This window comes from Antedon bifida, chromosome 1 (genome assembly GCF_963402885.1).
Source record: "Antedon bifida chromosome 1, ecAntBifi1.1, whole genome shotgun sequence".
Classification (NCBI taxonomy): Eukaryota; Metazoa; Echinodermata; class Crinoidea; order Comatulida; family Antedonidae; genus Antedon; species Antedon bifida.
The window spans coordinates 14,924,929-14,945,295 of NC_136226.1; the positions used below are offsets into that span (position 1 = coordinate 14,924,929).

Consider the following 20,367-nt stretch of genomic DNA (forward strand, 5'->3'; position numbering starts at 1 on the left):
AAAAGTCAAAACATTATGGGTTCAAATTGCCCTACAGGTTGAGAGAAGCAGAGGAAGAGTTAAGTAATACTATGGCAGTGTTGAAAGAGAAACAGGACAAGCTAGCTGAGGTAGAAAGCAAGATAGCTGAGCTTCAGGCCTCTTATGAAGCCAGTGTTAATGAGAAGGAATCATTGAAAAGGAACATGGCTCAGACTAGTGCTAGATTGAAACGGGCTGGAAAGTTAACTACTGCTCTGGGAGATGAACAAATTAGATGGGAGGAGAGTGTTAAGGTATGTTATAAATCTAAAGCTGGTTTAGAACAAAACGCTTTAAGTGTGAAGATTTATTCTATAAATTTTATCAACCATTAAGGTTACGAGTTTGTGTGAACGTTTGATTTGTTTCATCTCATAGGATTTTGAGATGCAGATTGGCAATGTTGCAGGCAATGTTTTTGTAGCAGCTGCATGTGTGGCCTACTACGGAGCCTTCACCAGCTCCTTCAGACAGGAGCTTGTAGATCGCTGGATGTTAAGATGTAAAGAGCTTGAAATACCTATCAGTGAAGACTTCAGTCTAATCAAGATCCTTGCAGATCCTTTTGAGATCAGGCAGTGGAACGCTGATGGACTTCCTAGAGATACGGTGTCAACGGAAAATGCTGTCTTAGTGACAAGAGGCAGGCGTTGGCCCTTGATGATAGATCCACAAGATCAGGTGACTACTTTTATAACTACAAAACTCAGATTTTTATGAAAAGTGTCTTTCTTCGTCAATGTAACACAGACAGAGCTTAAGATCATCTTCATCAACTATTTCAATTACTATTACCTTGCAGGCAAACCGTTGGATAAGAAATCGTGAGTCTCGCAATGGTCTTAAGGTCATTAAGCTAACAGACAAGGATTTTCTACGCACTTTAGAAACAGCCATTCGCATTGGTTTGCCAGTTCTTCTTGAGGAACTAGGTGAATCTTTGGATCCTGCTCTTGAACCAATTCTCCTTAAACAGACGTTTATGCAAGTACGTTATATATTTCATCTCAAACAGATTGAAAATCATCTCAATATTCTTATAATTCTATTTCATGAGTGCCTACCTGGATATATCTGATTTCCATTTATGACTAAAATATTTTTTTAACTTTGTATCTTTTCTTTTTACTGGGTGACCTTTTCATATACTGTTCTCCCAGAGAACCCAGTATACAACTCACAAAACAAGAACTGACACACATACAGATAACATACAACATATCAAATCTTAGTCTCTTGAATTTAAAAAGGTAATTTCTTCTTTCCCTTTTTAGGGTGGTCGCCTTCTGATAAGGCTGGGAGATAGTGACATAGATTATGATAAGAACTTCAAGTTTTACATGACAACCAAGATGGCAAACCCACATTATCTGCCAGAAGTTTGCATCAAAGTTACTATTATTAACTTCACAGTAACCAAGTCAGGACTGGAAGATCAACTTTTGAGGTAAATTCTTAATCTCTGTCTACACTATCAAACTTTATGTGACAAAAAAATGTCCATATATGGACACGATTTCGTATTACTACCATATTTGGGCACATCACATTTTTTTAGTCAAACTAGTTTCATAGTGCAGACAAAGTGTGTTCTACAATTGTATACTCATACTCTTTTATTGGCCTAGCCTCCTGTCTCTTAACAGTCAATCTTACAAACAATAATTATATGTGTATTATTAAATGCTATGTAATTATTTCTTAAGTGATGTTGTGAGACTAGAGCGACCTGACCTAGAGGAGCAGAGAAGTCAGTTGATAGTTCGTATAAATTCTGATCGTAATCAACTGAAAGCGATTGAAGACAGAATATTGAAATTGTTGTTTGAGTCTGAGGGAAATATTCTTGACAATGAAGAGCTGATAAATACATTAAATGAATCAAAGGTAAGGATTTGTATTATTATAAACTTTTATTGTAAAAACATTGTAACACTTGTCACTGTTCTTAGCTAAAGCTAAATTGAATTACAACGGGGAACAACAAAAAAATTAAACATTCCATTATCTATTTATTTAAAGGTTACTTCAGGAGTAATCACAAACCGTTTGAAAGAAGCCGAATCGACAGAAGAGAAAATCTCATTGGCACGTGAGAAATATCGTGGTGTTGCTTCACGTGGCTCTGTGATGTACTTTGTTGTGGCATCATTGGCTGAAATTGATCCTATGTATCAATTCTCACTCAAATACTTCAAGAATGTGAGTAATTTGATTTTAAAATAAATAATAACTGTTTACATAGGTGAAATATTATTATTATACTTCTATTGTGGTAGTAACTTAATAAATTAATCAAGAATTTCATATTTTATGTTTTTTCTTTTCTATATTATGTATTTTCACTACACTACTGTATAATAACAAAATTGACTATTTATTTTTTAGTTGTTTAATACTTGCATTGAAAACAGTGAAAAAAGTGATGACCTTACAAAACGACTGGAAATCCTTCTAAAGCAGACAACAATAGCAGTCTATTCAAATGTTTCACGGTATGTATCGGTCCTGTTTTTAGATATAATTCCCCCTTTTTTTTAAAATTTCATATCATTGGTTCATACCATTGGTTGGTATGTACTATTATTAAAGGCTAGGATAAAGTTATTTACAGTAGTGTACTAAAGAATCAAGTTCAGAACCAACAAGGATGGAACAATTAAGTATAACAGGTTTTATTCTTTTTGTTAAAGTGGATTATTTGAAGTTCATAAACTTGTGTACTCATTCATGCTGTGTGGAGATATCATGCGTCTGGATGGTAAGATTACTGATCTGGAGTGGAACTTCTTTTTAAGGGGGGCTGCAGCCATTGGTCAGGTATGTGACTTGTTCTCTTCTAAACAACTTTGAGAAATTTCCAAAACCTTATGCAAATTTAAACATACATAACAACACATTGTGACGTATATCTCCCAATACTGATGTACTAAACTTGATTTCATAGGATGAAAAGGCAAAGCCAGACATTCCATGGTTGACAGATGCAACATGGAAAACCTGTGGTGATCTTGATCAAAATGTACCAGCTTTTAAGGGCTTATCCCGTGATGTTCTTGCAACACCAGTATCTTGCAGCATGGGTCGATTACAGGTACAGCCTTCAATTAAATCAAATTATTTTCCATTTTATTTTGTAAAAACCAAACATTTCACATGTAAAATTACATATTTTGTTAACTTTGTCCAAGGTTCGAGTGAATCCTGAGAAATGGGCTATGTATGGTCCAGTACCACCACCATATGTCCCACCACAAGAGTTAGATGGAGAACAAGCTGCTCAACCTGTTGATGATGGAAAGGTTAAAGGTCATTGGAATGAACGCTTAACAAGTTTCCAGAGGTTGATGATGGTTAAAGCTTTTATGGAAGAAAAGGTATGTCATATAGGCCTATATATTTATAATTTGTTTTTGTCTATGAACTATTTTTCATGTAATTAACAAAATGTCAACATGTTTTCAGGTTGTATTTGCTGTGACTGATTTTGTGAGCGAGAACTTGGGCAAACGCTTTGTTGAGAACCCTCCTATTGATCTTGGTACACTTTATCAAGACATGACGCCATCAACACCACTGGTGTTTGTGCTTAGTACCGGATCAGATCCTATGGCAGCATTCCAGAGGTTTGCACGAGAGAAGAACTACTTGGATAGAATTCAAGCGATCTCTCTTGGCCAGGGTCAGGGACCAGTTGCAGAGAAAATGATGGAAGCTGCAGTTAAGAATGGTGACTGGATATTTCTTCAGGTAACAAATAAATGGTTTTACTAAAACTTACTCAATCTGGAGTATGTGCCATGAGCACTGGAACACTAAGCACTCTACTTTGCTTAAGCTCTGTCTACACTATCAAACTTTATGTGATAAAAAAGTGTGATTTGCCCATATATGAGCACATCACACTTTTTTGTCAAACTAGAAGAAGTAGTTAAATGAAACAAAAAGTTGATTTGCATGGAATATAATACTGACATATTGAGACAGATCTTTAGATGATGACTGTATTCTAAATATCTATAACCTTTATTACAATAGAATTGCCATTTGGCTGCATCTTGGATGTTGAGCATGGAAGAAATCATAAAAGAAATGGGAGAGCCTGGTGCAGAAATCCATGCAGACTTCCGACTGTTCCTCAGCTCTATGCCTACAAAGGTTTTTCCAGTTTCTGTGCTTCAGAACAGTGTAAAGGTCACCAACGAGCCTCCAAAGGGCCTGAGGGCTAATATCCGCAGGGCTTTCTTTGAGTTGACTCCAACTCATTTTGAAGAACACAGTAAGTTTTATAACGATTGCATTGATTTTACTAGGTTTGAATTGAAGGTTTTAACTAGTGTTGCTACTAAGCTTCAATTATCAATCATGTCATGATCTTCTCTTTCCCAGTTCTTGGTATCAAATGGCGTAAGATGATCTTTGGTGTTTGTTTGTTCCATGCCATTATACAAGAAAGAAAGAAATTTGGTCCACTTGGTTGGAACATCAAGGTATTTACAATATATAAAGTGTAGTACAATATAAATGAAAAATATGAGTAATCAATTGTTAATATTTTGAAAATTAGTAAATGTATTTAATAGTTAAATTGAAAAATACATTTTCTTTATTTTTTAGTATGAATTTAATGACAGCGACAGAATGTGTGCCTTGGAAAACCTTAAGATGTTCTTAGATGATGGAGAGATTCCATGGGATGCTCTTCAGTACATCACAGGAGAGGTATTGTTCCAATATGCTGGGTATAGTCCCAGTATTGACTTTTGCTCTGGATGTAGGCCTCTCCCTAGCAAGTTTTTTTCCTGAACCAGGGTTTTCCCAGGTATAATCCCACCACCAAAGTCGGCCCAATTATGTGTTGGGATTATACTAGAGGATACTGTATTTTTTTTTTTTTATTTTTTTTTTTCTCTAGATTACATATGGTGGCCGTGTAACAGATGCCTGGGATCAGAGATGTTTGAGAACGATACTTAAAAGATTCTTCTCACCACAAATTCTAAATGAAGATTACAAGTTTTCAGATTCAGGTGATTCTTTTATAAATAAAACAATTTTTCAACGTTATTAAAATTAATTAATCTGGTATATTCATGTTTTGTAATTATCATGTACAAATTGAAAATAGTGTAACATTTTCGTTCAGGTATCTACTTTTGCCCAGACAAAGATACTTTGCAAGAATACCGGCAGTACATAGAAGATCTGCCAATAATTGATGAACCAGAGATATTTGCTATGCATGAAAATGCAAACATTGCATTTCAGGTTAGTGTTCCATTCCTGAAGTACTTCTTGAATACTCCCCTATACAGATAATGGTTTTATCCATATTCGTTTCTACCCTATGAATAATTTATTACAGTATTTCCAAAGACATTTTACCTTCTTCTATCCATATTACATTTTCTAATTAGTTTATTTAATTGTTCTAAATGGACAGGTTGTATTTCTACATTTAGTAGTAGTACTTACTCTGATATTTATTTTCCATCATTATTTATCATTTTAATTCATCATTTGTTTTTTACAAATTAATTGTTTTTATATTACATCCATAATATCTTAGAAACAAGAAACAAAGTCAATGATTGATACCATATTGGAAGTGCAGCCTCGCCTGGCTTCTGGAGGTAGTGGCAAAACGAATGACGATATTGTATATGAACTTGCAGAAAACATTTTAGGAAAGCTACCAGAAAAGTTGGATATTGAAATTGCCAATCAAGAGATGTTTAAGGTAATAATGCTTTTAATTTCAACAAACATTGTTCTTTTGATTTTCCCCCACATCAATTTGTTCTTCAACACCAATCAAACTACTAAATGAAAAGAATTACATTTTTCTGCTGTATTTGGCAATGCTAAAAAATGGGGTTAGCAATAAGGTGATCTAAATCGGTGAGTAGTTTTCATGTGAGTTCAGACTCGTGGGATGAAAGCTAGTGAGAGAAACAAAATGAAATCAACCTTGTTTCTGTATATAGAATCTATAGATTTTTGTAATTTAACTTGAATGTAATTTTGCCATAAAAAATCAATCATTTCGTTGATAGTGAACTCTGATACTCTAAGTACACTGTTTTATAGCTTCTTATTAATTATTGTTTGATATTTAGACTGACAGCAAGGGACGCATAAACTCTTTAACCACAGTTCTATGTCAGGAAGTGGATAGGTTTAATAGTCTCCTGAAAGTCATAAAGGTAAGCCTATGTTCCGCTGACTTGGCCTCTTCTGTAACATATTATATTATTTTATCTTTGTATTTCATAATTTGAAATGAGAACTGTCACTCAATTAAAATAAATTGAGTCCCATGAATAGGTGGTAAAATTGGTAGATTTATTTAATTTAAATTAAATATATAAAATTGTAACAGAATTAAGAAGAATGTGTTTGGTCCAGTCAGAGATAAATCACTTCTTAACCTACTTAACTTCATCAGTGGTGACATTACTAATAGTAATACTGTAAAGTTTAGGACCTGATGTGTATGTATATTTTTTTATTTAAAAAAAAAACTTTTTTAGAACTCGTTAAGAACCATTCAGAAAGCTATCAAAGGATTAGTAGTGATGTCCGAAGAACTAGAAGCTGTTTACCATAGTTTTCTTAATAACCATGTACCAGATATGTGGTCAAATGCAGCATACCCATCACTCAAACCTCTAGCTTCTTGGGTCAAAGATCTGGAGCTTAGGTGTGGATTTATTGGGGTAAGTCGAATCTCATTTTGTTGACCATTGTAATATTTGTTCCATTTTGCTTGTTTAAATGTAGCTTTTTGATTTCAGTAGAACCCTTTCTTTGGGACACTCTCCTATCAAGGGGACACTTTATGGTAAAAACACACAAGGAGTAATATATGTTTCAAAACTATGAAAACACCACTATTAAGGGGACAGTTTGTTGGGTCCTGAAGGACCTTAATATGTGTTCTACTGTATTAGTGAATAACTAATAAGTATTTTTCTCTTTTTAGCATTGGATTGAGCATGGTTCTCCCAAGTCATTCTGGCTGTCAGGATTCTTCTTTCCCCAAGGTATAATTTGAGATGATGACAAATAAATAATGATTTAGTGATGATGATGATGATAAGAATAGTGATGTCAATAAATATTATAATAGGGAGCTTTTGATTTTGGTAGGACATATGGAGGTACTATTCACATACTGTACCTTGCAATTTTTGCATAGGACCCAATTTGGTTGACTCCAGGTCTAGACGATGGCATTAGCTTGAAAACGAACTTGGACAAATTACCTATTACCTATGTCCTACATAGGTCTGCAAATTGAAAGCTTCATAATAGTACTTTTGATAATGATAGTATACATCATGACAATGAAGGTGACGATATTCATTATGATTATCATTATTTGCATTGGAATTGTGACATTTATAACAATAGTATACTATAATAGCCAATTTACACAGACGAACGGCAACAGTAAACAAAAAAAAGAACATTGTTATTTCTTATGACCATTTACACAAAACGCGGAGCTGAGGGGCAGTTGAAGCTTGCTCAGGATAGATCAGATTCTACATGGGACAAGCTACACAGTTTTTTACCACTTACCGTTACAGCAGCTTGTCTGTGTAAATTGGCCTTAATATTATGAGGATCACATTTTATTTTATTTTTTTAGGTTTTCTGACTGGAACTCTTCAGAATCATGCAAGAAAGTATGACTACCCAATTGATCAATTGACGTTCCGCTTTGAGGTCCTACCTATATATCGCCACCAAGCAGATGTTGCGGCACAGATGGAACAGCTTACGTTTGGACAGTCATTAGATGCCGATAAAGAGGTGAGTACAATATCTGGAACATTTGTGATTATGACATACTTGAAAAAATGAAATTTAGGTTTTTATAAGGTGCCTAAGCTTGGGATAGGTTGTACTTCCATCTGCTAATGACATTAAATAGAGTCAATTCTTTTTTTAGATCCCAATATGTCATCTTTTATTGCTCATTATTATTCTTTTCAACTTTGATATATTTTACAACTATATAGATAACGTGCAGCTGTATCAAGAATGATGTAAGAATTGTTTACAAAGAGTTAACATTTATCCAATTTTGTTTAGTTTTTAGAATCAAGAATTCAAATTTGTTTTTCATTTATGTTCAAACTTTATTATGTTTATGTAATTGTTTTTGATATTTGACTAATTATATGTTCAAAATAGAAATGATCTTTTTCAATTTCAAGTCAAAACAATTACACCCAGTAAGGGATAAAGTCCCATTTTGTGTCCCACATATTTACATGTTCATTTAAAGTTTTTATTGAAATGTTCTTGTCCTATTGTTCTTTGTCTTCTTGTGATGTAAAATTACAGAAAACAACTTCAGATGGTGATGTAAGTAGTGCAGTAAATTGTTGTGTGAAAAAAATGCACTTATTTGTGATTTTGAAAAATGCAATTGTGTGTCTTACCACTAATATATCCAATTTGGCTAAAGTACTCTTTTCAAAGCAATGAGAACTTTTATATAAGAGTATAGGCTGAAAAATAGAATGCTTAGTATGATTCACATAGCTGAAAATGAATGTACCATAGAAAGGAATGGTACTACAATGTATGGCAATATATACAGTATATAACTTGTATTTAAAAATGATACGGCTTTACCATGTTGAAACACTGGTTCTCGTCAGATCACCAAAGTTAAGCAACGTTGGGCCTGGTTAGAGCTTGGATTGGAGACCATCTGGGAATATCGGGTGCTGTATATGGAGCTGGGGTCCCATTAGGAATTTGAAATCAGCACTGCTGACTCTTATAGCAGCCCCTGCATCAAATTTCTGCCTCAGACTTATTGGCCCATGCCTTTCCTCTGGTCAAGGTGAGCACTGGACGAGAGAAGCCCTTGATCATTCAGATGAATGTAACATTTTTGACATTGTCGTTTGCGACAGACGTCGGCCATAAACATTTAAAAAAGAGAAATGTTAGTCACTAAGAATGTACCCTGAAATAGCAATAAGGATAACAAATGACTAGTTGGTATGGACTGCCAGTAAAGCATTGTTGGTTTAGCATTGATCTTACACATTACTGTTTATAAAGTTTCGCATACTTGTTTTAAAATCTTTTTTACTTATATCTAATACATTTTATATATTTGATAGTCTAACAATGTGTGCAAAGTTTATTCCATTATTAACACTGTTTTTATTGTAATTATATGAGTTTCATTTTATTAATGTATATTATTTCTTCTTGGTAACTCAATAATACAAAATTTCGCTTTTTTAACTTAAACTAAAATTACTAATAAATGATGTTATATACTTTTGAATTAATTATTGCTTTTATTATTTTTTAATACATCTCCATCTTTTTATTTATTATTCAACTTCAACTGATTTATTAATTTTAAAGATGTATTGTCCCTTGAAACACAAAAAAATGAAGGTCAAAATATTCTAAATTTAAATTGGCCATATCAAAGTAATATTAAAGTTATTCACTTTAAGTTGAAAATTCGAGCCAAAAGCAACAAGATTACGTAATTAACAGGTAAATTAGTTTGATTACATTTCGTCTGGAAAATCGTCACGAGCGAAAGTAAACAAAGATTTCAAACCACGAGTACGCATTATGCATATGCTAATTATGATTGTTTACAACTCGTCACGGTTGAGAAGGTATTTTCACACAGATTGTGAGGAAGTTTTATGATTTTTAATATGAAACACTGAAATCAAATTGTGTATTACTTACATTTTATTTACAGTACCAATTTGAAAAATTATCCCAATTAACATTTACACATACATTTAATGGCTAAATTAAGTACTTTTAGAGACTATTATTATTACTATTATGCAAATGTTCTTTTTACAATTAGCTGCCAAATTTGGAAAACGGTGTATTAGTGCATGGATTGTATATGGATGCGTCCCGATGGGATGATGAGAAGATGTTGTTAGCCGACAGCTATGCTGGCCAAATGAATCCACCTCTACCAGTGATGAAAATGGAGCCAGAAATGAATTGTGAACCCAAGCCTACAGATTATATTTGTCCACTGTACAAGACAGGATTGAGGGCTGGAACTCTGTCAACCACAGGTAACTTATGGTGAAAATAGCTATGATTTACATAAAGTTTGCGGTACACCACATATATTTACAATTGAGAAACAGTTCTTTTCAGAACTAAATATTTGTGGTGTACTGCAAACTTTACCTTCAAACCATATAATAGCGATGATGTTTATTGAATTAGGTTACTCTTTGTAGGGGCCGTAGCCATCAGTACCGATGGTAAGGTTTCAACCTGACCACTTTTTGGCAGGAGCTTTTGACAACCCCATGGCCCACACAACTTTAATTTTCATAGCTACGGCACAGTTAATATTCACTGAACTCTTTAAAGTTGTCATAATTTATTGAAGACTGTTGTATTTTAAGTATGTTGTATTGTTTGTTTTTCGCAGGTCATTCTACAAACTTTGTTGTGTCTGTTCACCTACCATCTGACCAACCACAGGACTATTGGATCTCTAAGGGCTCTGCACTTCTTTGTCAACTTAATGAATAAATCACAAAGACTACATTTCTGAAACAAAATGGAGGATATCAATGCTTTCTGTACTTGCTCAAGTATAATCCAACCTCCAGGTTTGGAGTAATTTTCACATGTATAGGCCATATATAGTCCAATTTTGTCCTCCCGTATAAACTCACCCCAAAACCAAATTAATAATATTAAAGGTATTTTTACATTTTTGATTTCTACTATTTAATTTCTGATTCCAGGATCAAAGAAATTTTGTTTTTTAAAAAACTAAGATGTCTTTAAATATACCATTAAGATACATTTTGTTTTATGTAAATAGGATATAAATATATGCTTGTAAAAACTATAAAATTATTAAGGTAAATTGGGATGTTCACTAACTTTATGTTTTAGTATACACAGTCCTGAGTCAGTGTATTGTGCAAGTTGATTGCTGTGATTATATAAGAATGTCCATAACAAATTTAAAAGATAAATTAATTATACGTCCAGTGAATATTTAGTTAAAAATATGCATTTATTGTAAATTAAAGTATCTATGATTCCATCCAGAATTTCCAAAAAATTTATAATTCGTCCATATTATATAATATATTCTATTTTATAAAGTTGTCGTTTAAGTATGTTAAAATTAAAGTTTAATGAAGATGTAATGGATTGTCTTGATTATTTTGTCTATCATTGTAAAGAACTTTAATAGATACTTTTACAATTGCTCCACTTTCATCCAATGATTTTAGATATAGGTCTCCATTACTGGAAGTTAGCAACCAATTATTAGCCCCTATTATATTTAATTCAAACATGCAATAGCTATTTGTCCAAGATTAGAGTATATTAAGGTGTATAATGCTAATAGTGTACTAGCAGACAAAGATGTCGGGCCGAAGGTGTTAATATTCGATGTACAAATTAGTGAAACTAAATGAAACGACCCAACAACATGTACTCTTTCACATGTGGTATTTTATTTGTTTATATTAGGATTCAGTCTTATAGTACTTATTGTACTATCTATTGGTGACAGTTTATATAGTATTTCATTATACTACTGTTTACTTATTTCTTGCCACTTTTGGCCTTTCCTGACTTGCCCTTGTCCTTTCCTTTGCCCTTGGCTGTCTTAGCAGCTGGTTTCTTTCCCTTTCCCTCAGGCTGACTTATCTGAAATCAAACAAAGATTATGATTAATCTAGGAAAGAATCTAGGCTAAACACAAACATAAATAGGCCTAGCATTGGTTGTATAGCCCATAGATACTAGAAGCTAGGCTAAACACAAACATAAATAGGCCCCGCATTGGTTGTATAGCCCATAGATACTAAGGTAAATTTCTTCATTAAAAAGCTGTACTTACTCCCAACTTCTTGTTCTTTAACTGCTGTTTCTTTTCAGTATTACGTATTTCAAGCAGCTTGGCAACACGTTTCTGAGTCTGAGCGTATGGGTTCAGTTTAAACATGACACGAACGTTCTTCAATGGGTTCTTCTTGTGCACCTTGCGCTTGTTGGCGTTGCGGTTGGCTGGTCTCAACTGTTTCTTAATCTCGTCACTTCTCAGCAGACGGGTTAAATCAGTGTTCACCATTTTTCCCATTGGAAGACTAAAGAAAATAATCAATTAGATACCCTTGTAACCACTTGATATATAGTAACTCAAAATAAAAACACTACTTTTATAAACAAGCGAGATAAATAATAAAAAACAGAGATCAGTACTTCTTGGTAAAAATCATCGTTATTCATAAACACGGACCAGAAGTTGAATCATCATCTACTCTGCATATCTGTATTTTTTTAAGTGTTTAATATGGACAAATTGCTTGGGTCTTGAAAAAACATTATGTCATTTGGTATGAAATTTTGAGCTATGTTTAAATACTGAATCAAATGTAGTGATTACATTAACACAAAAGAAGAGGGAGAATATTTGTGAAAACTGCAAGTAGGATTTGAACCCAAAACCATGGGTAAAAAGGCAAGGCAACTTACTTGTAGTTGGTCTTTTCAGTTGAAGATTTCTTGTATGTACCATAGATTTCATTCAACTTGCGGAAAGCACTCTCGGTCCAAATGCAAAACCGGCCAACATGACCACCAGGAGCAATCTTCATCAGATTCAACTTGTTTACATTCAAGAGGGTAATACCTGTACAGATTGTTTTTATATAACACATAAATCAGCCAACTTTTCTTCAAAATAAAGTACTGCACTTAAAAATATCATTTATGAACTAAAATAGTTAGACAGAGATCAGTACTTCTTGGTAATAATCATTATTATTCATAAACACGGACCAGAAGTTGAATCATCATAAACTGTCAAACATAAAATAACATTTCTTTGTAAACTTTTAAATTAAACTTCATTCCTGAACCAGGAAGGCCATTTACTTACCAGGAATGTTACGGAATGACCTTGTGATGCCATTGTCTTGGGCGTAGACAACCAGTGGACCTTGACGTTGAACATGACGACGGTTTCTAAGTTTACCTTTGCCGGCACGCATTCTCCTTGACTTGTAAACCTTGAAAATTAGGAATTTACTACGGTTACATTCTATAAAAAGTGTTCTTATAAGTATTTTGTGAGTGGTGGTTGAACTTGAATTAAATCAATCCAGACGTTCTAAAGTTCTGTCTACACTATCAAACTAGTTGACAAAAAGTGTGATGTACCCAAATATGGTATTGATATGACATCATCATGTCCATATATGGGCAAATCACACTTTTTTGACAAATAAAGTTTGATAGTGTAGACAGAGCTTAATTCACTATTATCTAAATATAACCTCAATGGTTTAAAGAACAGAGATCAGTACTTCTTGGTAAAAATCATTGTTATTCATAAACACGGACCAGAAGTTGAATCATCATCTACTCTGCATTCAATTTTGAAATGTGTCATTATGTTTACCTTTTTGATGTCATCCCAAGCCTTGAATCTTTTCAAGAAGACTACAGCTTCTTTAGTTTTCTTGTACTCTTGAACTTTGTCGCTGACAACAAGAGGTACTTCAATGGTTTGCTCAATGCGATGACCTGAGTGAAAAATAAGCAACAATTATCAAAAACACTATAATTATCAACTTAACAATAAAATCGATATACTACTACAAAACGTTTTGTGAAATAGAATTGGAAACTATTATCTACTAAACAGAGATCAGTACTTCTTGGTAAAAATCATTGTTATTCATAAACACGGACCAGAAGTTGAATCATCATAAACTCTGTAAAAATAATATCTTATAGATTTTTAGATTCTCTAAACAATGATATCAAACTTACCTTTTGACATGATCAAAGCTGGGATAGCGGTGGCCGCTAATGCAGAGCACATGGCAAATCGTTTCTGGTTGGTGTTGGTGCGATGGTGCCAGCGACGCCATGTCTTAGTCGGTGCAAACATACGCCCACCACGACACATGTTTCCGAATGCACCCTGCCCAGATCTGTGCGTTCCACCACCTCGAACACGTGGGATTCTCGCAACAGCACGACCAGTACCCCAAGATTCAGCACTGGTCTGATGTCCTATAAAAAAACAATAACAAATATTGTAGTCATTATGCTGGAGGCCATGATTAAATCATTTTAGGAAAGAGTAGAATTTAAATTAAATTTTTTATTAAAAAAACAAATTTATCAGAATTGTTTTTAATAGATCAGAACTTCCTGAATAACGTCACATGAAATCAGCAACACGGACCAGAAGTTGGCTCATCATTTCTATTCCAAGTAAACAATATATAGCATTAAATGATTAAAAAATTGGTGTTACCTGCTTTGACACTGACAGCATAAGCCTGACGGGTATTCTTGCGCATGTTACTGCTAACAAAGTTAACAATGTCAGGTCTGATTGGGGCTGTGAAAACTGAGGGTAATGTTACATTGTTGCCACTGGCTTCACATTTCTCATTGTAAACTGTAATAAGCGGACGTGCTGCAGCAACCGCCTATGAAAAAGAAAGCACTACATAATTGAAAAAGCTTGCATATCCCTCTAGGATAGGCCTACTAGGTAGGTACGTGTGATAAACCACAAAACCACCACTTTTTTTGTCCACGAAAATGGTTTCACAAACTGCTCAAGTGGAAAAAGGGGTGTCCCGGTATCTATTTTTAAATTGGATTAGATTGGTCAATCTTAAAGATTTTGGTGTCAAAATGTCAACCAGATGTTAGTCTTCAACTGGGATTGAACAGGTGTGACAAGAGTTTTAATTTTGTGGTTGCAAAAAAATGGATTTTTTTCACAAAAAGTAAGTGGGTCCATTATTTTTTGACAAAGGTCCATAATATTTAGACTATAATGTGTCATTTGACGAAGTTTAATCAAAATCCATGCATGCGAAAGTGTTTTTTTATTTGTGGGGCATTTAGCAGTTTTTAGGCCTGGGTCGACAATGTCAAATTGCATTGTTATGAATAGGGATTTCTGTCCATTGTGTGGATGTATTTCAATACTATTTTCCGTAAAAATATTATACATATAGTAAACATATTATTACAAATCATAACATTATATGTTATTTATTATAGGCTATGGGGCATGAGCCAAAAAGAGGCCTAGAAAACGAATTTCGTGATCTTCTAACGGGGGGGAGGAAGATATTCACACAGTTTATAGTTAATGATTAGGTTAACACAAATTCAGCCGATCCCGCTTCCAAAAGTTACGCAATAAGTGTAATTTTAGGGGTAAAAAAATCGAATTTCTCAACATAAAGAAATACATAGAAATAGCACCCTCTATTTGGTATATTTTCTGTTAGTACTGGATAAAATACAATCGTTCCATTGGAATAACTTATATCTTTCTTCACATTTAACATGCAATATTTTTATCATAATTTTGAGATTAATATTGCAGTCCGTGTAAGAAATATATCTGTTAGTAAACATTAATTAATATTTATCTAAGCACACTGAAAGGAAGATGCATTTTTCAATCTTTATAATTCATGACTATGATGTCACAAAATATTTATTAATATTATCTCTCCTATTGCAACTTTTTGTTTTCATTGGATTCATAACATAACAATTATAATCAGTTAGTAACAAATAAATGAAATTATTAAAGCAAAGTTTCTTATAATACTCCTGTGTTTTAATTTTGCTTATCATCTCATGGGTTCTTTACTTTATACTTTCTCATGGTTCATCCGTTATGTTTATAAAATAGTTAAGTTACAAAATACTTTAATCTAAATTTACATATTATAGGCCTATTACATAACAACCATGTACACCAAGTCTTGAAAAAATTTAAACATTAAGGTAGAAAGTTTCTTATTATACTCCTGTGTCTTAATATTGCTTATCATCTCATGGGTTCTTTATTTTATACTTTCTCATGGTTCATCCGTTGCGTTACAAAATAGTTAAGTTACAAAATACTTTAATCTAAATTTACAAATTATAGGCCTATTACATAACAACTATGTACACCAAGTAAAATGAACATTAAGTAAACCATAAATTACACTTAAACTATACTAAAAAGTTCTTTCTTCTCAAATTCATCTCCCTCTTCCTCATCATCGCTATCCTCTCCATCAATTTAAAAAACATCTGAAAATTGTTATAGTTTTTGCACGAGCATAATTCTGTACAAGAGAATCCTAAGGATACACAGCATTTTTCATTTGCAACCTCTTCATTGCATTTTGACTTTTTACATGAGCAGGATGACAATTTTTAAGAATGCTGTGTAGAGCAGGTTGTTTCTTAATCCAGTCAATTACGAGTTTATTATCGGCCATCTTCCACCCATTTCCAACAGGAGATGGAGCATTTTGTTGTTGAATAAAACTAGCTTTGTGAATTAAAGCTTGATAATTGGCACTCTGAAATGTTTATATAAAGCATCTTTGTTGGGTGGAATCATATTTTCAGCTCTTACATTCATTGAGAACATTGCATACCTTACTTCATTGACAGATTGGTTCTTGTGACCATACAGCCTACATACAAATGTTTCTAGATCACAAAGTAATTCATCTGAAAGTTCGCTGGTAGATGCATAAATTGGAGTTTTCCATTACGAGTTTCATTGCCTTGACTTTACCGTTCCCAAAAAAAGCGCTGACTGAATCGCATCCTGTGAAGCAATGTAGTCCAATTAATGCATTTGAAACATCATTTCAAATATGTTCCTGAATAGACTGCAGATGAATTGTTCGGAGATTAGCATCTTTTCCAATATTGAAATATAGGTGAGAGCCATGCAGACTTTTGCAAAATGTCAATCCAATAATAAAAACATCAGTGTCAGGGCTGATTATAACAATATCTTTACCACCATGGTCTGCAGCATACTTCGCATGCAGAAACATTCTGGTGTCTGCCTCTTCTTGATTAGAACTTTTCCATTTGATTCTGAAATAGAATGGCATAATGTACCATGAGTTATGAATACATTTATTCTTTTGAGGTGATCTGCTTCACACATGCTCCATATCTGAAAGAAGAACTTGATTAGCTGTTCCTTGTTGTAGCTATCAGATAAAAATGTTTTCCACTGTTTTGGAATTTGCTGTTCGGCTTTTGATATTTTAATGACTTCGTTCAGCATTTTTTATGCTGTTTGTGTAATTGCTACATGTGATCGCAGAATTCTCCTTCGTTTAGTAACAGGTTCTGCTGTTGACTCTTCTGTTGATTCTAATCCTTGAAATTCTTCTGTAAAAAAATAAGAATACTAATTAATATTTATGATTCTAAATGTTTGTGTAATAAATATAATAATATAATAATATAATCAGTTCAGTATCATCTATACACTATTTAATATTGCAGTACAAGAATTCAAATAATGTCTCAAATAACAACATAAAGCATCAGGTTGGTCCATTCTGTCCTTGCCTGAGGCTACTTGCCAAGGTTTGCATGCATTACCACATTGAATAAAATGCAAATGTTTTTTCCCAAGATGGAGGTACCATCAAACTAGATCCACTACACAATAATACTGGGGCCACCCCAAGCTAGGCCTAATTCATATTGTAATTATGGGTTCATTTTATGTTGGCCCAGATATTTAAAAAAATTATATACCAGGCCTAGCCTACGTAGGCTTAATATATATTAAAAAAATAAACTTTGTAGACTACCCACCGCCAACCTACCTAGGCCTACCTGCCAGGCTTTTTTTAGTATTTTGGCGAGCAAGGCAGATATGAACTAGTAGTAGGCCTATCACTAAAACAAATACTAGGCCTAAAAAATTAAGGAAAAAAATGTACCCTCTTCATTGTTGGATGAATTAACATTGTCTATTTCATATTTTCTTGCTCGCCTTTGTTTGCTACGATCAGTAAAATATTGATAGCATCTTTTTATGACATCCAGCGTCGCCAGGAATTGGTAACTATACTATATTGGTAAGCTCTCAATATCATCACAAGGTCAAGGATTTGCGGCTACAAAACTCCTTTTGATTGCCGCTTAGATTGCACCAAATTTTTGTACACATTAAAAAAGTTTTCCATTTGGTTTCTGTGAATGTTAATATTGTCCCAGACTTAGATGTATTGTGACAATAACAACGTTTTTTATCATCAGAAGATGACATCTTCCTGCTCAGCTCCAGAAAAACAACACATGTTTGTTTACGATCGTCTAGTAGCCGTATCCCGCTGTGTAAGGGAATCTGATTGGACAGTTTCTGTTGCACAACTCCATGAGTTAAAAGAAAAATTTTTTGATTGGTCAATTGTGCGACCTGTACTGACCTACAAAAATCTTCTATCGCAATAAAATACATATAAAAACAAACATATTTCGTTGACGCGTAAAATTTACAAGCGGGATCGGCCAGTTTAAGGTTATCTATATTTTTGTTATAATTGTCATAGCAATTTTATTCTCCCCCCGATAGGAGATCACGAAATGAAACGATAGAAGGCCATGCCCCATAGCCTATTACTTAGATTTAGAACTAGGTATTTCTGATGAGTAGGATAAAAAGTTATTTTTTAAGATTGAAAATGTCTTGTAAATTCAGACATGTGTATGTGACGTCATCATCCCTAATAATAACTATTATTTTGTAAGCTGAGGAGTAATTTTATAGTTTGACCAATCAGGTGGCGCGCTTGTCCTCGAACTCAGCCTAGCTAGTAGATAATTCAATCATGTAGTTTCTCAACCATTTCCTACATAAATAATGTTTATCTTTGTAATATACTTAAAAATGTTTTCAGTTTTAGGCCTATATGTTGAGTGTGTTTTCCTGTTGGTTTAAGTAAATTTTATTCTTTTTTTTAAGCCTTTTGTAATGGCAGGACAGACTGACTTATGAAGAAGATGGCAAGGATTTCAAAATATCACCTTATGAATTGGCTGTTGATTTTAGATTTTATTTATGGATGGGGATTTGATTATTTAAAAGACACAATAATGAGGATCTAGATCAATTAAAATATAAAAAAAATTAATGTAACCCAAAAATGTAATGCAAGAGAAGATGAACAATTTAGCACTATAACATTTTTGATTTTATTATTTTTATAAATGATTCATGTACAAATAAAATTACTATATTGGTAAAGTATCAAGTAATAACTAATACAATATTGTAGTAGTATAGTATTGTCTTGGTTTCTATTCAGATTGTATAATAAATCTTGCTGATTTCTGCAAAATAAAGAGGAGCATTTTATTTTTTACTTAAAAAGCTTTCAAATGACATGCTGGACAATGGAGTACAGATAAAGGACATATTTTCCCCCGGAGGTGGGGAGGGTGGTTGGGGTCGGGTATGTTGAATATTAAGGGATGGGACTGTGAAAGTGTTGGTCCTAAATATTTCTTTGGAGATTTACCTTGTTAAAGAAACACACACACTTTTTCCACCAATTATAACCACTGAAAATGCCTATTCTTAAAATCTTGTTAAAAAAATTAACATAAAAAATTATATAAATTCAACGCATTGACCGATTTTATTTTATTTTTTTTTTCTTTCAAAGTCAATTTTGTGCTGAATTGTAAAAAGTATAATTTATTCCGTTTTGACAAGTTTGAAATTTCATCACACATACCTATACTCTAGGCCTAGGCTAGGCAAGGTCAGTACAGTGTAGTATTTTTTTTAGTATGACATAGCCTATGGCAGCTGGCCATAATTAATTTTAAATTCAAGAAAAATCTTTCTCTTCTGCAACTTAGGCTATATTGTAGTTTTTTTTAAAACATGAATTCATTTTTAAAAACTTGATATTTAGAAAAAATATAGACGCGGCCGAATGTTGCCACGTTCTGGCATGTGATGATTCGGTCGCACATGCATATTGATTTACAAGTAAAACATATAAACGCGACCGACTAAAGGGAGCGACCGAAGTGATGGCCGCTTAATTAAAATACTATTTTACGTAGTAGAAACAATTTATTTATAATTTTAAAACGATATTCCGTTACTTCATAATATACTTAACATTCTAAGGCATATACAAATAAATTATACATAACAAATTCTTTACCATTTCGATTTCTTTCGCTCTTTATATAAAAACTGCAGCGCCTGCAAAACTCGTGGGCCAAAAAGGCAGATCCGAGGGAGAGAATCAGTGACGTAACGCATTAAAATATTTTTATGTTAATTTACAAAGTGTTAAAAATAGTTTTAAAATAATTTCGATGTACCTAATATAAATATTTGTTGTCAAACTATATTAATGTTTTGCATTTACGTATATTTTTATATTTTACAAAACAAAAAGTCACATAATATTATACAAACTTGTTTTATAGAAAGATTATACTATAGAGGGAGGTATA

General features: G+C 33.2%; 2 protein-coding genes, 3 non-coding genes and 1 pseudogene across 7 annotated transcripts in view; 2 read left to right on the forward strand and 4 right to left on the reverse strand.

Annotated features, from left to right (window-relative positions):
• LOC144843682 (dynein axonemal heavy chain 6-like) overlaps nucleotides 1–11,216 on the forward strand; it is a 34,805-nt gene extending 23,589 nt beyond the window's left edge. The window contains exons 47-70 of one of the 3 annotated variants that reach the window (XM_078700574.1): nucleotides 38–275; nucleotides 400–702; nucleotides 824–1,009; nucleotides 1,296–1,468; nucleotides 1,728–1,908; nucleotides 2,044–2,223; nucleotides 2,410–2,516; nucleotides 2,715–2,841; nucleotides 2,969–3,115; nucleotides 3,213–3,398; nucleotides 3,487–3,771; nucleotides 4,060–4,300; nucleotides 4,411–4,511; nucleotides 4,639–4,743; nucleotides 4,937–5,051; nucleotides 5,168–5,289; nucleotides 5,591–5,761; nucleotides 6,141–6,227; nucleotides 6,555–6,740; nucleotides 7,007–7,067; nucleotides 7,679–7,842; nucleotides 8,052–8,078; nucleotides 9,896–10,118; nucleotides 10,487–11,216. In XM_078700574.1, the coding sequence (XP_078556700.1) occupies nucleotides 38–275; nucleotides 400–702; nucleotides 824–1,009; nucleotides 1,296–1,468; nucleotides 1,728–1,908; nucleotides 2,044–2,223; nucleotides 2,410–2,516; nucleotides 2,715–2,841; nucleotides 2,969–3,115; nucleotides 3,213–3,398; nucleotides 3,487–3,771; nucleotides 4,060–4,300; nucleotides 4,411–4,511; nucleotides 4,639–4,743; nucleotides 4,937–5,051; nucleotides 5,168–5,289; nucleotides 5,591–5,761; nucleotides 6,141–6,227; nucleotides 6,555–6,740; nucleotides 7,007–7,067; nucleotides 7,679–7,842; nucleotides 8,052–8,078; nucleotides 9,896–10,118; nucleotides 10,487–10,590 (3,820 nt within the window). In that variant the 3' untranslated portion in view covers nucleotides 10,591–11,216. Of the gene's footprint in view, nucleotides 1–37; nucleotides 276–399; nucleotides 703–823; nucleotides 1,010–1,295; nucleotides 1,469–1,727; nucleotides 1,909–2,043; nucleotides 2,224–2,409; nucleotides 2,517–2,714; nucleotides 2,842–2,968; nucleotides 3,116–3,212; nucleotides 3,399–3,486; nucleotides 3,772–4,059; nucleotides 4,301–4,410; nucleotides 4,512–4,638; nucleotides 4,744–4,936; nucleotides 5,052–5,167; nucleotides 5,290–5,590; nucleotides 5,762–6,140; nucleotides 6,228–6,554; nucleotides 6,741–7,006; nucleotides 7,068–7,678; nucleotides 7,843–8,051; nucleotides 8,079–8,379; nucleotides 8,401–9,895; nucleotides 10,119–10,486 lie in introns of all 3 variants that reach the window. The other 2 variants (XM_078700581.1, XM_078700589.1) reach the window with 2 other exon arrangements.
• LOC144853839 (5S ribosomal RNA) lies at nucleotides 8,660–8,777 on the forward strand (annotated as a pseudogene).
• Nucleotides 11,217–11,515: 299 nt separating the features above from the next.
• Nucleotides 11,516–20,176, reverse strand: LOC144843887 (large ribosomal subunit protein uL4A-like). Its single transcript, XM_078700822.1, has 8 exons — nucleotides 20,070–20,176; nucleotides 14,357–14,534; nucleotides 13,864–14,109; nucleotides 13,490–13,614; nucleotides 12,968–13,097; nucleotides 12,562–12,718; nucleotides 11,927–12,173; nucleotides 11,516–11,733 (listed from the first exon to the last, which is right to left on the reverse strand). Exons 1-8 carry the CDS (start codon nucleotides 20,070–20,072, stop codon nucleotides 11,629–11,631), a joined length of 1,191 nt encoding a protein of 396 aa, XP_078556948.1. The 5' UTR covers nucleotides 20,073–20,176; the 3' UTR covers nucleotides 11,516–11,628.
• On the reverse strand, nucleotides 13,384–13,454 carry LOC144854322 (small nucleolar RNA SNORD18). Its single transcript, XR_013614566.1, has one exon. It is a non-coding gene; the product is annotated as a small nucleolar RNA SNORD18 (small nucleolar RNA).
• On the reverse strand, nucleotides 13,735–13,805 carry LOC144854316 (small nucleolar RNA SNORD18). The gene has a single exon (XR_013614565.1). It is a non-coding gene; the product is annotated as a small nucleolar RNA SNORD18 (small nucleolar RNA).
• Nucleotides 14,237–14,307, reverse strand: LOC144854310 (small nucleolar RNA SNORD18). Its single transcript, XR_013614563.1, has one exon. It is a non-coding gene; the product is annotated as a small nucleolar RNA SNORD18 (small nucleolar RNA).
• Nucleotides 20,177–20,367: the final 191 nt, after the last annotated feature.